The sequence below is a fragment of the Nerophis ophidion genome, linkage group LG15 (genome assembly GCF_033978795.1).
Source record: "Nerophis ophidion isolate RoL-2023_Sa linkage group LG15, RoL_Noph_v1.0, whole genome shotgun sequence".
Lineage (NCBI taxonomy): Eukaryota > Metazoa > Chordata > Actinopteri > Syngnathiformes > Syngnathidae > Nerophis > Nerophis ophidion.
This window is the reverse complement of record NC_084625.1, coordinates 19062229-19077688: the sequence shown is the minus strand read 5'-3', so window position 1 is coordinate 19077688 and position 15460 is coordinate 19062229. Positions and strand designations below refer to the sequence as shown.

Genomic DNA, 15460 nt, shown 5'->3' with positions numbered 1-15460 from the left:
TTGGACAATTTGCTCACGCATTTGTTCACAAAGTGGTGACCCTCGCCCGATCCTTGTTTGTGATTGACTGAGCATTTCATGGAAGCTGCTTTTATACCCAATCATGGCACCCACCTGTTCCCAATTAGCCTGTTCACCTGTGGGATGTTCCAAATAAGTGTTTGATGAGCATTCCTCAAAATGCTCAGTCTTTTTTGCCACTTGTGCCAGCTTTTTTGAAACATGTTGCTGGGATTGAATTCCAAATGAGCTAATATGTCCAAAAAAATAACAAAGTTTACCAGTTCGAAGGTTAAGCATCTTGTCTTTACAGTCTATTCAATTGAATATAGGTTGAAAGGGATTTGCAAATCATTGTATTCTGTTTTTATTCACGATTAACACAACGTGCCAACTTCACTGGTTTTGTACATTCTTAAAGGCCTACTGAAACCCACTACTACCCGTCGTGTAATGATGACGTATAGGCAAGACGTCACGGGTTTTAAGGAAATATGAGCGCTGCACACACACACAGCTAAAAGTCGTCTGCTTTAACGGCATAATTACGCAGTATTTTGGAGATCTGTGTTGCTGAATCTTTTGCAATTTGTTCAATTAATATTGGAGAAGTCAAAGTAGCAAGATGGAGTTGGGAAGCTTTAGCCTTTAGCCACACAAACACACAGTGATTCCTTGTTTAAAATTCCTGGAGGTGAAACTTTACTATGGATCAGAGCGCGGTCAAGCGAACATGAAACACGACAGAATGTCAACCAGCAGGTTTTGGTGAAAAAATTGTGGTAAAAATTCGCTTCTTACCGGATATCAGCTGAGCTTTGGCCGTCCATAGCTGCCGTCGACTCCCCTGAGACAGCGCGTCAAGACACCCGTGGATAAACCCCTCCGACTATCAGGTACTATTAAACTCACTAAAACAATAGCAAAACAATAGAAAGATAAGGGATTTCCCAGAATTATCCTAGTAAATGTGTCTAAAAACATCGGAATCCGTCCCAATGCAATCGCGTTTTTTTTTTGTAACTTTTTTTTTTTTTTCTAGTCCGTCGCCATCAATATCCTCAAACACGAATCTTTCATCCTCGCTCAAATTAATGGGGAAATTGTCGTTTTCTCGGTCCGAATAGCACTTTTTGTTGGAGGCTCCCATTAAAATCAATGTGAATATGTGAGGAGCCATCAACATGTGACGTCATCGTCTGTGAATTCCGGTACAGGCAAGGCTTTTCTCTTAGCCCCGAAAGTTGCGAACTTTATCGTGGATGTTCTCTACTAAATCCTTTCAGCAAAAATATGGCAATATCGCGAAATGATCAAGTATGACACATAGAATGGACCTGCTATCCCCGTTTGAATAAGAAAATCTCATTTCAGTAGGCCTTTAACTCTCACAGTGTAAATGGAACCAAATGGACCCAACACAGTCAGAGTTACGGACCTTGCAACAGTCAATTTAGACCGGCTTAAAATCCACTTTGAGAACCACTGTAAAACCCTATTTAAACAGTGGCCACAGTGCAAGGAGAGCCACTGGAGGTGAGAACATCGATCTTAAAGTATAAATCGACGTTAAAACAGGCCAAGTGATGTTAAAAAAAAAAGGTCAAATTCTTTTTCGAGCGCATCATGACACTAAAGTCTCACTCTTTCCATTTTCTGAAACTTGGCAGCCCTGCATTTCATACAGTAAGACTGTTAAACAATAGTGTAGCTTGGCATGATGAGGAAAACTGTGAAACAATAGCATAGAATGTGTAGACATGGCGTGTCCTACTGTTACCGACTATGTGGAATGTTAGCAGTTTGCCGCGTTGTAGTATTGCAGAGTGTGCTTTCACACCAGCAGTGGAATTCCATCCATCCACCCATTTTCTACCGCTTATTCCCTTTGGGGTGGCGGGGGGCGCTGGCGCCTATCTCAGCTACAATCCGGCGGAAGGCGGTGTACACCCTGGACAAGTCGCCACCTCATCACAGGGCCAACAAAGATAGACAGACAACATTCACATAAGATCAAATTAATGTTCATAAACGCTACCATATGACACAAGATTTTTAAAAAAAGCATCAATCAGCAAGCAGTTATCATTTTCAGAATCCCACCCTTTTTTGTTTCCTGGTTACAATATTTAAATATGTAATAGTTAGGGATGGGAATTAACGATTCGGTTCCTTATCGATTCTCTTATCAATTCTTATTTGAGAAAAAAAGACAACTAGCATCAGTTTTGTATAGTTTAGAGTAGAAATATCAGATAATATCGGACTGACGATATTATCGGCCGATAAATGATTTAAATGTAATATCGGAAATTATCGGCATCGGTTTCAAAATTATCGGTATCGGTTTCAAAAAGTAAAATTTGACTTTTTTAGAAGTTTTTTTCCAAAAAGTGTCTAAAAAGTAAGTCTCGTATATCAAAAGCATAAAAGTGATCAGGATTAGAGATCTCCGATAATATCTGACTGCCGATGTCATCAGCCGATAAATGATTTAATATGTAATATCGGAAATTTTCAGTATCAGTTTCAAAAGGTAAAATTCATAACTTTTTAAAACGCCGTTGTACAGAGTGGTATACGGACGTAGGGAGAAGTACAGAGCGCCAAAAAACCTTAAAGGCACTGCCTTAGCGTACCGACCTAGTCAAATAGTATCTGCGGCTCTTCACACACACAAATGAATGCACAGCATACTTTGTCAACAGCCATACAGGTCACACTGAGGGTGGCCGTATAAACAACTTTAACACTGTTACAAATATGTACCACACTGTGAACCCACACCAAACAAGAATGACAAACACATTTAGGGAGAACATCCGCACCGTAACACGACATAAACACAACAGAACAAATACCCAGAACCCCTTGCAGCACTAACTCTTCCGGGACGCTACAATATTCCCCCCGCTACCCCCAAACCCCGCCCACCTCAACCTCCTCATGCTCTCTCAGAAAGAGAATGTCCCAAATTCCAAGCTGCTGTTTTGAAGCATGTTAAAAAAAATAATGCACTTTGTGACTTCAATAATAAATATGGCAGTGCCATGCTGGCATTTTTTTCATAACTTGAGTTGATTTATTTTGGAAAACCTTGTTACATTGTTTAATGCATCAAGCAGGGCATCACAACAAAATTAGGCATAATAATGTCTTAATTTAGGTATAGAAAAGCGCTATACAAGTACAACCCATTTATTTATTTATTTAATTTATTTAATTTTACGACTATAGAAATCGGTATCGGTAATTAAGAGTTGGACAATATCGGAATATTGGATATGGGCAAAAAAGCCATTATCACACATCCCTAGTTTAGAAGTAATCTTGGCCTTTTTAGACCAGTTGATCTGCCGTTTCTTTTCTTTTTCTCCTCTGCCCACCTCTCCCTTATGGAGGGGGGGCGGGGGGACACAGGTCCGGTGGCCATGGATGAAGTACTGGCTGTCCAGAGTCGGGACCCAGGATGGACCGCTCGCCTGTGCATTGGTTGGGGACATCTCTGCGCTGCTGATCCGCCTCCGCTTGGGATGGTTTCCTACTGGCTCCACTACGGACGGGACTCTCGCTACTATATTGGATCCACTATGGGCTGGACTCTCACCGTTATGTTGGATCCACTATGGACTGGACTTTCACAATATCATGTTAGACCCGCTCGACATCCATTGCTTTCGGTCCCCCCAAGGGGGTGGGGGGTTGCCCACATATGCGGTCGTCTCCAAGGTTTCTCACAGTCACTGTCACCGACGTCCCACCGGGGTGAGTTTTTCCTTGCCCTTATGTGGGCTCTGTACCGAGGATGTCGTTGTGGTTTGTGCAGCCCTTTGAGACACTTGTGATTTTGAGCTGAATAAATAAACATTGATTGATTGATTTACCTTATAAAGCCTACAGTGAGGTTTGAAGAGGGACATAGCATCGGAAAAAAAACTTTTGAAAAAAAATATAATAAATAAAAATTATTGCATGGAATTTAACAAAAATAACACGTGGAAATGACAAAAGACTGAAATACTCAGTAACATTCTAAAAACTTTGATTTGTCATCTCCCTATAGTGGTGAAAGTCAAAATATTACAATGGTTTGTTTACATTTACAAGGAGAAACAACCATCAGAATACACAACTTGCAACTCAATATATTTCAAGCCTGAATTAGGGCTTACAGTTTAAGAACCATTTTGAATTTAAAATCTCAGAAAATGTAGGGTCTTCAGAAGCTGTAAGCTATGATCATCAAAATTATAATAAAATAAAAGGCTTTACATACTGTATCCTACTCTGTAATGAGTTCAGTTAGTAGTTGAATTGCTGACATGAATGGACTTTTACACCATATTCTGATTGTATGAGTATTACACGGCCCTGCGATGAGGTGGCGACTTGTCCAGGGTGTACCCCGCCTTCCGCCCGATTGTAGCTGAGATAGGCGCCAGCGCCCCCCGCGACCCCAAAAGGGAATAAGCGGTAGAAAATGGATGGATGGATGGATAGATGAGTATTACACGTATCGTATTTTTCGAACTATAAGTCGCAGTTTTTTTCATAGTTTTTCATAGGGGTGCGACTTATACTCAGGAGCGACTTATGTGTGAAATTATTAACACATTACCGTAAAATATCAAATAATATTATTTAGCTCATTCACGTAAGAGACTATAAGATTTCAGGGGATTTATCGATTATGAGTGACAGATTGTTTGGTAAACGTATAGCATGTTCTATATGTTATAGTTATTTGAATGACTCTTACCATAATATGTTAGGTTAACATAACAGGCACCTTCTCAGTTGGTTATTTATGCGTCATATAACGTACACTTATTCAGCCTGTTGTTCACTAGTCTTTATTTATTTTAAATTGCCTTTCAAATGTCTATTCTTGGTGTTGGGTTTTATCAAATAAATTTCCCCCCAAAAATGCGACTTATATATGTTTTTTTCCTTCTTTATTATGCTTTTTCGGCAGGTGCGACTTATACTCCGGAGCGACTTATACTCCGAAAAATACGGTATGATGGAAATATGGTTGCTGGAAAACATGCACCTTTTCTCCAACTACTATTGAAAATTCACTTCTTTAAAACCAAGAGCGTCTACTGTGGCAAACAGGTTGAAGCTTTTGATCACAACCTATTTGCTGCTTGTCTGTTCTGTGGGTACGCTTCCCTGCCGCGATCAAATAGAAGCTGGAGGCACACATGAACCGGAGCGAGTACTTACTGCCCGCCTCGGATTCAGTCAAAATGTGTCTCTCGTCTTGCTCATCTAAATGAGAAGGCATTCACTTCAATTGAACAAATAACAGCGCTGACATGATAGGCGCCGAGTTAATGCCTGTAGTATTTACGGCAGAAGACGCGTTTATGTTACTGCTGCTGGGTGGATGACATCGGCGCGGTTCAAAAACACCCACTTTCATTTATATGTCCTCCTTTTGATGAAAAAGCAATTTTACTATTATTACCAAAAGCACTGTTGCAATCTTTTCTTGGAAAACACTGGGAACCGGTTTTGAACAAGAACCGGTTTGCCATTGCCATTCATAGTCGTAGTGGTAAAACTCGACAGTGGTGGAAAAACACAGAGATATTTTGAGTTACTGCCAAATTGTCTGAGGTCTTAAAGGGAAAATGCACTTGTTCAACTATCATTCACAATCCCAATGCGAGACAGGAAGTTAGAAAACATCCGTAATTCTTTTTTTGTGCAATCAAATTATTAATGGTTCATGTAAAGATCTCAGTTTCACCCATTTCATGGGCAGTGTCATCGGTCATTATACCCACAACAATTTTGCACTCACTGTAAAGGATCTTGCATTTTATTATAGGGTGAGCAAAATCAGGTTTCTGTCTTCTGACTGATATTAAAATTGTAAATGATCTGTATTTATACAGCGCTTTACTGTACCTAAAACTATACCTAAAGTGTTGTGAGGTGGACTGGGCGGTCCGGGGTTAAGGGGGGAGTATATTTATAGCTACAGTTCACTGAAATTCAAGTATTTCTTGTATATATATATATATATATATATATATATATATATATAAAATACTTGAATTTCAGTGTTCATTTATTTACACATATATACACACATAACACTCCTCTACTCATTGTTGTATTTGAAAGTGCAGTGTTTTGTAGCCAGCCTTTAAAGGAGCATAGGTACGGGCAGCATCTGTGAAATTTAATTTGCAAGGGAAAGGAGTGAGTTTAGGGTTGAATTGTCGATCGTCGTTCTATTCTCTGTCACTATCTTTCTAACCATGCTGAACACCCTCTCTGATGATGCATTGCTGTGTGGCACGTACAAAGGTGCCTTCATCAATTTCCCCTAGATTCTGGAATCTTCCATCTCTCCCTAGCATACCCCTTCCCCTCGGAGCTGTCCTGGATAAACTGAAATTCTTGTTTCCACTTCTTCTTCTTTATCGTCGTCGCCATGACTGTCTCTTCTTCGTTCTTCTGCTTCGTCTCTGTTATGTTTTTGGATATTACTACTTGCCGTAGTTTTGAAGCAATGCATGATGGGAATTTGAATGTTGTGTGTCAGTCTATTAACGTTCCGGCTGGAATAAACACACGCTGAGAAAAAGTTCAGAGCCTGCCTACTTTATGGGTTATGGATAAAACTATGGATAACAGACACATAAATAATCGTCTACTTCTTGTTGTGTGTGCAGTTGCGCACTGAGCTCCAAAAGCCGTAGATGTTTTAACGTGACTGGGCCGGCACGCGGTTTATATGGAGGGAAAGCGGCTGGAAATCGGGAGAAATTCAAGAGAATGGTTGTCCCGGGAGATTTTCGGCAGAGGCACTGAAATTCGGGAGTCACCCGGAAAATTCGGGAGGGTTGGCAAGTATGGCCTAGCCCAGCTGGTGGAGGAGCCTTAGAGCAACTTGGACTAATTACCGAATTGCAATCACGTGACGTAGAGGCACTTCCAGGTTTCGGGTGATGGCCTATTCAACTTGTGCCTACCTAAAGTTCTGACTTAAACGTGTGGACAAAGCTGAAGAAACAAGTCCTTTTCAGAAACCAACATATTTGGCTGAACTGCACCAATTTTGTCAAGAGGAGTGGTCTAACATTCAAGCAGAAATTTGCCTGAAGCTTGTGGATGGCTACCAAAAGTGCCTTATTGCAGTGAAACTTGCCAGGGGACATGTAACCAAATATTAACATTGCTGTATGTATACTTCTGACCTCGCAGATTTGGTCACATGTTTTTGTCACATGTTTTTGTGACCAACAAGTATGTGCTCCAATCACTCTATCTAAAAAAAATAAGAGTTGTAGAAATTATTGGAAACTCAAGACAGCCATGATATTATGTTCTTTACAAGTGTATGTAAACTTTTGAGCACGACTGTATATCACAACGTGGCAGCAGTGGGTGAGTAGAAGAAGATGGCACTATCGACCCTGAAAAAATCTAAATAAATCAAAGCGAAAATTTAATTTTTAACAGCGACTGGACAGCAAAGTGTGAATGTATTGAAACTGCGGACTTTGTGACGCCTTTTGTGTTCATGGTCATGTTGTTCTTGGCTGTTTAGATGGTTTAACACCGGTTAAATGCATTTAGCGCCAAATTTTACCAGCAGAGGACGATAAAGCTACGCCTTAGGTTTAATTGTGGTAAACCATTTGTTTGCTGTGTATATTAACGCTATATCTTCTATTTTATTTATGCAACACACACAATGGACATAATATTTTCATAATGTTTATATTTTCAGTCTTACAAACCGGAATAAAGGACGATGTATAAAGACATAAAAATGGGGGAAACAAATTATTCAGAAGAAGGAATATCATTCATCAACAAAACTTACCTTCCGTTTCTTCATGCTGTCAACTATGTGTCTGGCTGCACACGCTGGAAACGAGGGAAGAATAATGAATGTATTGACAATGCAGTTTGAAAGCTAATGTGTTTACTTTGTAAATACGTAAACAGAGTCTCAAAGAAATATAACCTGCGGAGGCACTTTCTAAAGGAACCTCCAAATTTTGATGTCCGGCCCCCAAACCATTGGGCTCTTGAAACTGCAGCCCTTTTCATTATGTAGTTGAACAGCCCGAGCAACTGTTTATTTACCTGCATCATCGTAGATTTGGCTGTATTATGAAAGGTTTAAAGGCAAATATACAAGAAATCCTGAAAAAAATTATTTAAAATCGGTTGGAGTGGATTTATATACTCTTAAGTAAAATATGTTTTTTTAAGATTTCCACCATTCATCATCACCAAGATGTTACTGCTCACTTCCACCTCACTTCTTTTGACACTCATATGGATTTAGAGAAGAAAAGATTTAAGGCACATCTGGAGGGGTCCACAAATTAAGCATTAGTTGGTTTAAAAAACAAAGCCGGACTTATTCGTGCATTGCCAACAAAAACTTTTGACAACTGGCGCCGTACTGTGACACAAATGAGGAAAAGAATATGTTTGTTTGCAGTTGATTTTCTGCTACAAATATTAGTCTCATCTACAATTCGTGTCTGCAGTTTTTATGCTGTGAAGTTCATATTTTTGTCCCATTATTCAACTATAAATGTCCCTGTTGCTCAACAGTGCTTGCTGGTGATATCAAGATTCAGTATATGCTGTTGAGCCTATTCATCCAGTTTATTAAAAATAATAATCCTTTTTGCTTTCTTGCACAACAACAACTAAGACTTTAGGTTCAGTAACGAAAATCCGAAAACAAAAATACAGTGAGTTGGACCAACAATCACAATATTTATTACTCGAACCTAACATGAGGTTAGTTTACTTGCACAGTTATATTTAGGAATAGCAACCACAAAATAACACAAACTAATGCGATCTAGTTTCCTTTTTTTTTACATTTAGTTATATCAAATACTACTAATATAGTATAAAATAAAACTGCTTGCATCAAAGAAAGCTTCTCAAACAAATCAAATGTACAAACAAACATTTTACAAAGTGATCGCTGAATACAGAAGCATGGTCCCATTGTATTCCACAAGATGAGGAAAGTGATATTTTTAAGAGCCATTTCCTTCGATGCACTGTTGTTTTTTCCCCTGACTTTATTACCCTTATGAACCACATCTTTCAAGACTCTTATGAAAACTCTTTCCTTTCTCTTTTTAAACGACTGAAACACCCAAAAACAGGACAGCAACATGGCATTTCTCTGCTCAAACTCTACACTCACTCTCACTTGTTTCAATCCTATGTTATAGCTACTTGACCATCGAGTGAATTAAGCCGCAAAGAAGAAAAACGGATGTGACGTCATATGCAACCCAGCAATTGAAAGCCAGACACGAGCACATTAAAGACAAATAAGCATTCACACTAGCATTTATGCCAATTACAAACCCTGTTTCCATATGAGTTTGGAAATTGTGTTGGATATATATATATACCGTATTTCCTTGAATAACCGCCGGGGCGCTAATTAAACCTTTTCTCACTCCTGCGCTTATTCAAGGCATGCGGTAAAGGTAAGTAGGCGCTTATAATTTTAAAACCTCTTCTCACCCCTGCGCTTACCAATGGCATACAGTAAAAAATTGAGTGTGATAAATAAAAAAAATAATAAAAAATGATCCTGCGGCTGAAGCCCAGGGGTTGGGGACCACTGCTCTACAACATGTCATCGCGCTCACTTTTACACCATGCTATCTGCGTGCCAGTAGAACGCATGCATTTCGCCGCTTCTCATACGAGATTACAATGCATACTTGGTCAACAGCCATACCATTTACACTGATGGTTGTGATATAAACAACCTTAACACTCCTACTAATATGCGCCACACACTGTGAACCCTAACCAAACAAGAATAACAAACACATTTCTGGAGAACATTGGCTCTGTAACACATTATAAACGCAACATAAGAATTACCCAGAATTCCAATGCATCCATGACTCTTGGCTATATTATACACGCGCCCCCAACCCCGCCCACCTCAACCGACGCACGGAGAGGGAGGAGGGTGGGGTTTGGTTCTAGCGGGTGTATAATATAGCCAAGAGTCATGGATGCATTGGAATTCTGGGTAATTCTTATGTTGCGTTCATAATGTCTTACAGAGCCAATATTCTCCAGAAATGTGTTTGTTATTCTTGTTTGGTGTGGGTTCACAGTGTGGCGCATATTAGTAAGAGTGTTAAAATTGATTAACAGTATATCACAACCATTAGTGCGATCTGTATGGCTGTGGAACAAGACCCCTAGTTTACACATAGTACAAGCAAAAAAAAAATCCTCCGCCATTTTGAAAATGACAGCAGGAGAAGCGTCACTCGTGACGTCACGAATTTGACCCGGCGGTAAAAGTAAGCATGCGCTAATAAATTTGGGGAGCGAGTTTTATCCGGTAGTAATTCAAGGCAGGTGCATATTACATGCCCGGCGGCTATTCAAGGAAATACGGTAAACGGAATACAACGATTTGCAAATCCTTTTCAACCCATATTCATTTGAATGCACTACAAAGACAAGATATTTGATGTTCAAACTCATAAACTTTTTTTTTTTTTTTTTTGCAAATAATAATTAACTTACAATGTCATGGCCGCAACACGTGCCAAAGTAGTTGGGAAAGGGCATGTTCACCACTGTGTTACATCACCTTTTCTTTTAACAACACTCAATAAACGTTTGGGAACTGAGGAAACTAATTGTTGAAGATTTGAAAGTGAAATTCTTTCCCATTCTTGTTTTATGTAGAGCTTTAGTCGTTCAACAGTCCGGGGTCTCCGCTGTCGTATTTTAAGCTTCTTAATGCGCCACACATTTTTGATGGGAGACAGGTCTGGACTGCAGTCTGGCCAGGAAAATACCCGCACTCTTTTTTTTACGAAGCCACGCTCTTGTAACAGGTGCTCAATGTGGCTTGGCATTGTCTTGCTGAAATAAGCAGGGGCGTCCATGAAAAATACGGCGCTTAGATAGCAGCATATGTTGTTCCAAAACCTGTATGTACCTTTCAGCATTAATGGTGCCTTCACAGATGTGTAAGTTACCCATGCCTTGGGCACTAATGCACCCCCATACCATCACAGATGCTGGCTTTTGAACTTTGCGTCGATAACAGCCTGGATGGTTCGCTTCCCCTTTGGTCCGGATGACATGATATCGAATATTTCCAAAAACAATTTGAAATGTGGACTCGTCCGACCACAGAACACTTTTCCACTTTGCATCAGTCCATCTTAGATGATCTCGGGCCCAGAGAAGCCGGCGGCGTTTCTGGATGTTGTTGATAATTGGCTTTCGCTTTGCACAGTAGAGCTTTAACTTGCACTTACCGATGTAGCGACAAACTGTATTTAGTGACAGTGGTTTTCTGAAGTGTCCCTGAGCCCATGTGGTGATATCCTTTAGAGATTGATGTCGGTTTTTGATACAGTGCCATCAAAGGGATCGAAGGTCACGGTCATTCATTGTTGGTTTCCTGGCATGCCGCTTACGTGGAGTGATTTTTCCAGATTCTCTGAACCTTTTGATGATATTATGGACCGTAGATGTTGAAATCCCTAAATTTCTTGCAATTGCACTTTGAGAAACGTTGTTCTTAAACTGTTTGACTATTTGCTCACGCAGTTGTGGACAAAGGGGTGCACCTCGCCCCATCCTTTCTTGTGAAAGACTGAGCATTTTTTGTGAAGCTGTTTTTCTACCCAATCATGGCACCCACCTGTTCCCAATTAGCCTTTACACATGTGGGATGTTCCAAATAAGTGTTTGATGAGCATTCCTCAACTTGATCAGTATTTATTGCCAACTTTCCCAACTTCTTTGTCAGGTGTTGCTGCCATCAAATTCTAAAGTTAATGATTATTTGCAAAATGATTTACAAATCATTGTATTCTGTTTATATTTACATTTAACACAATTTCCCAACTCATGGAAACGGGGTTTGTAGTCTCTAATTACTGTAGACCAGGGGTGCCCACACTTTTTCTGCAGGCGAGCTACTTTTCAATTGACCAACTCGAGGGGATCTACCTCATTTATATATATCATTTATATTTATTTATTTATGAAAGAGACATTTTTGTAAACAAGTTAAATGTGTTTAATGATAATACAAGCATGTGTAACACATATAGATGTCTTTCTTTCACAAAGACAAGAATATAAGTTGGTGTATTACCTGATTCTGATGACTTGCATTGATTGGAATGAGACAGTAATGATGATAACGCCCACATTTTCAAATGGAGGAGAAAAAAAGTTGTCCTTTCTGTACAATACCACATGAAAGTGGTTGGTTTTTGGCATCTAATTCATCCAGCTTCCATACACTTTACAAGAAAAACATTGGCAGCAAATTCCGTAGCTTGCTTGATTGACATTCACGGCACCCGAGGGTCTTGTGAGATGACGCTGGCTGCTGCCAGTTCATTATTATGAAAAAATGACAGAGAGGAAGGCGAGAAACACTTTTTATTTCAACAGACTTTCGCGCCGTCCCTTCCGTCAAAACTCTAAAAGCCGACTGCACATTTCCTATCTTCACAATAAAAACCCTGCTTCATGCTGCCTGCGCTAACAAAATAATAGTCTCGGAAAGCTGGCGTGCACAAGTGATGTGCACGCCAGCTTTCTGAGGGATCGCTTGTGCACGCCAGTTTTCCGAGACTCTGTATTTAGTTAGCGCAGGCAGCATGAAGCAGGGCTTTTATTGTGAAGATAGGATATGTGCAGTCGGCCTTTAGAGTTTTGACGGAAGGTACGGCGCGAGAGTCTGTTGAAATAAAAAGTGTTTCTCGCCTTCCTCTCGGTCATATTTTCATAATAATGATCTTGCAGCAGCCAGCGTCATCTCACAAGACCCTCCGGTACCGCGAATGTCATTTAAGTGACGTCTTGGTGAAGATTGATGATCACTAATTTTTAGGTCTATTTTTTTTAAAAGCCTGGCTGGAGATCGACTGACACACCCCGCGCGGTCGACTGGTAGCTCGCGATCGACGTAATGGGCACCCCTGCTGTAGACTAACAAACAAGTTTTTGGAATGTAGGAGGAAGCCTGTGAACGTGAATAAAACCCACGCTGCGTACCATGAAGAGAATGTGCAAATTCCACACAAGGATTCCCAAACTGAAAATTTGAACTGGCAATCTCCTGACTGTGCGACCAACCTGGGTACCACTAAGCCATCGAGTGGCCCTTTTGAGAACAAAGCGTTTAAAAATGTTGACCTGAAGGACCGTGGCCAACATGTTGGAATACAGCACGGAGCAGAACAATGGTTGCTCACTTCCTCACGGCCAGGAAGGACACACAGGAAGCCATTAAAAGTTGTATTTTACCACGGGGAGCCAAGTTCCTTCCTAGTTCCTTTCTTTTTTTTAAAAACCTACTACTACCGACCACACAGTCTGATAGTTTGTATATCAATGATGAAATTTTAACATTGGAACACATGCCAATACGGCCGGTTTAGTTTACTAAATTGCAATTTTAAATTTTGCGGCGAAGTATCCTGCTGAAATGTCGCATGACGTCATGCATTGTAGAGGACATTTTGTTCCAGCACCGTTCCCAGCTATAAGTCGCCTGTTTTCATCGAATAATTCCACAGTATTATGGACATCTGTGTTGCTAAATCTTTTGCAATTTGTTCAATGAATAATGGAGACGTCAAAGAAGAAAGCTGTAGGTGTGAAGCGGTGTATTGCGGCCGCCTTTAGCAACACAAACACAGCCGGTGTTCCATTGTTTACATTCCCGAAAGATGACGGTGAAGCTTTACTATGGAACAGAGCGGTCAAGAGAACACGGTTGGATTGGACCACACACACAAAGTACAGTGTATTATGCAGCGATCATTTCGAAAGGTCGTGTTTCGAAGAGGGTCCCTTGCGGAGGGCAGAGATGGGCATCGCCACCACCCGTCGACTGGTGCTGATGAAAGGTGCGGGGCCGACCTTCAGGTTGTACAGGTACGACCATATAATCTCACTAGTAACACAATAAGCAGATAAGGGATTTTCCATAAATATCCTAGTACATGTGTCTTATAACATCTGAATCGCTCCCACTGTATTTTTTTTCTCGTCTTTCACTCTAACTTTCCTCATCCACGAATCTTTCATCCTCGCTCAAATTAATGGGGAAATTGTCGCTTTCTCGGTTCGAATCGCTCTCGCTGCTGGTGGCCATGATTGTAAACAATGTGCAGATGTGAGGAGCTCCACAACCCGTGAAGTCACGCGCATATCGCCTGCTACTTCCGGTACACCAAAAGTTGTGAACTTCATCGTCAACGTTCTTTACTAAATCCTTTCTGCAAAAATATGGCAATATCGCGTAATGATCAAGTATGACACATAGAATGGACCTGCTATCCCCGTTTACATAAGAAAATCTCATTTCAGTAGGCCTTTAATGCCAGCCATGCTGGTCATGACGTAGTGTTGTGTTGCTAAGCGAAGAACATTTTATGCGTGTTAACCCTGATTTTCGCAAGTTGACAGAGGCGAATAAAATTAAGTTGCAAATCAATAAGCTGACAGCCGGTTACAATCGTATAAATACAGTAGGTTGTGTTGCGTGTTGAAGAAACCATAAAGAACATCACTGACAGCTGCAGACAAAGCGAAGGCAATCAACGAGTGCACGTCGCTTTAACAAGTATGCCGGAATTACTGTATTTTTCGGGCTATAAGTTGCAGTTTTTTTCATAGTTTGGGTGCGACTTATACTCAGGAGCGACTTATGTGTGAAATTATTAAAACATTACCGTAAAATATCAAATATTATTATTTAGCTCATTCACGTAAGAGACTAGACGTATAAGATTTCATGGGATTTAGCGATTAGGAGTGACAGATTGTTTGGTAAACGTATAGCATGTTCTATATGTTATAGTTATTTGAATGACTCTTACCATAATATGTTACCTTAACATACCAGGCACCTTCTCAGTTGGTTATTTATGCCTCATATAACGTACACTTATTCAGCCTGTTGTTCACTATTCTTTATTTATTTTAATTGCCTTTCAAATGGTGTTGGATTTTATCAAATACATTTCCCCAAAAAATGAGACTTATACTCCAGTACGACTAATATATCCTTTTTTCCTTCTTTTTTATGCTTTTTCGGCAGGTGCGACTTATAGTCCGAAGCGATTTATACCCGGGAAAATATGGTACAACGGGTGAGCATCGGAAATGTATATTTCAGGGCTTTGGCTGCGTTTGTGGCCTCGACAGGTAGCCAAAAGAAATAACGCAAATAATAAAATTCTACATTAGGAAGGGGATATACATGGCCCTATTAGTCAGGTTTTACCTGAATGGCCGGTTGTAGGCAGGCATATATGAAGGGGCAGTCAGAAATGTGAAGGGTACCTCATGTACACAATGTCGCATCATGCTGCAGCACTTTATTTCAGTGTTTATATAGTATCATTATTGTCTTCTTCATTGAACTTGGTTG

The 15460-nt window shown here is 40.3% G+C and overlaps 1 protein-coding gene and 1 pseudogene across 2 annotated transcripts in view; both read right to left on the bottom strand.

The window, feature by feature from the left end:
- Positions 1-7879, bottom strand: part of LOC133569376 (inositol monophosphatase 1-like) — a 29964-nt pseudogene extending 22085 nt beyond the window's left edge.
- Positions 1-15460, bottom strand: part of impa2 (inositol monophosphatase 2) — a 55197-nt gene that overhangs the window by 6458 nt on the left and 33279 nt on the right. For both annotated transcript variants that reach the window (XM_061921659.1, XM_061921657.1), the window contains exon 11: positions 7850-7893. In XM_061921659.1, the coding sequence (XP_061777643.1) occupies positions 7873-7893 (21 nt within the window). In that variant the 3' untranslated portion in view covers positions 7850-7872. The remainder of the gene's footprint in view (positions 1-7849; positions 7894-15460) is intronic.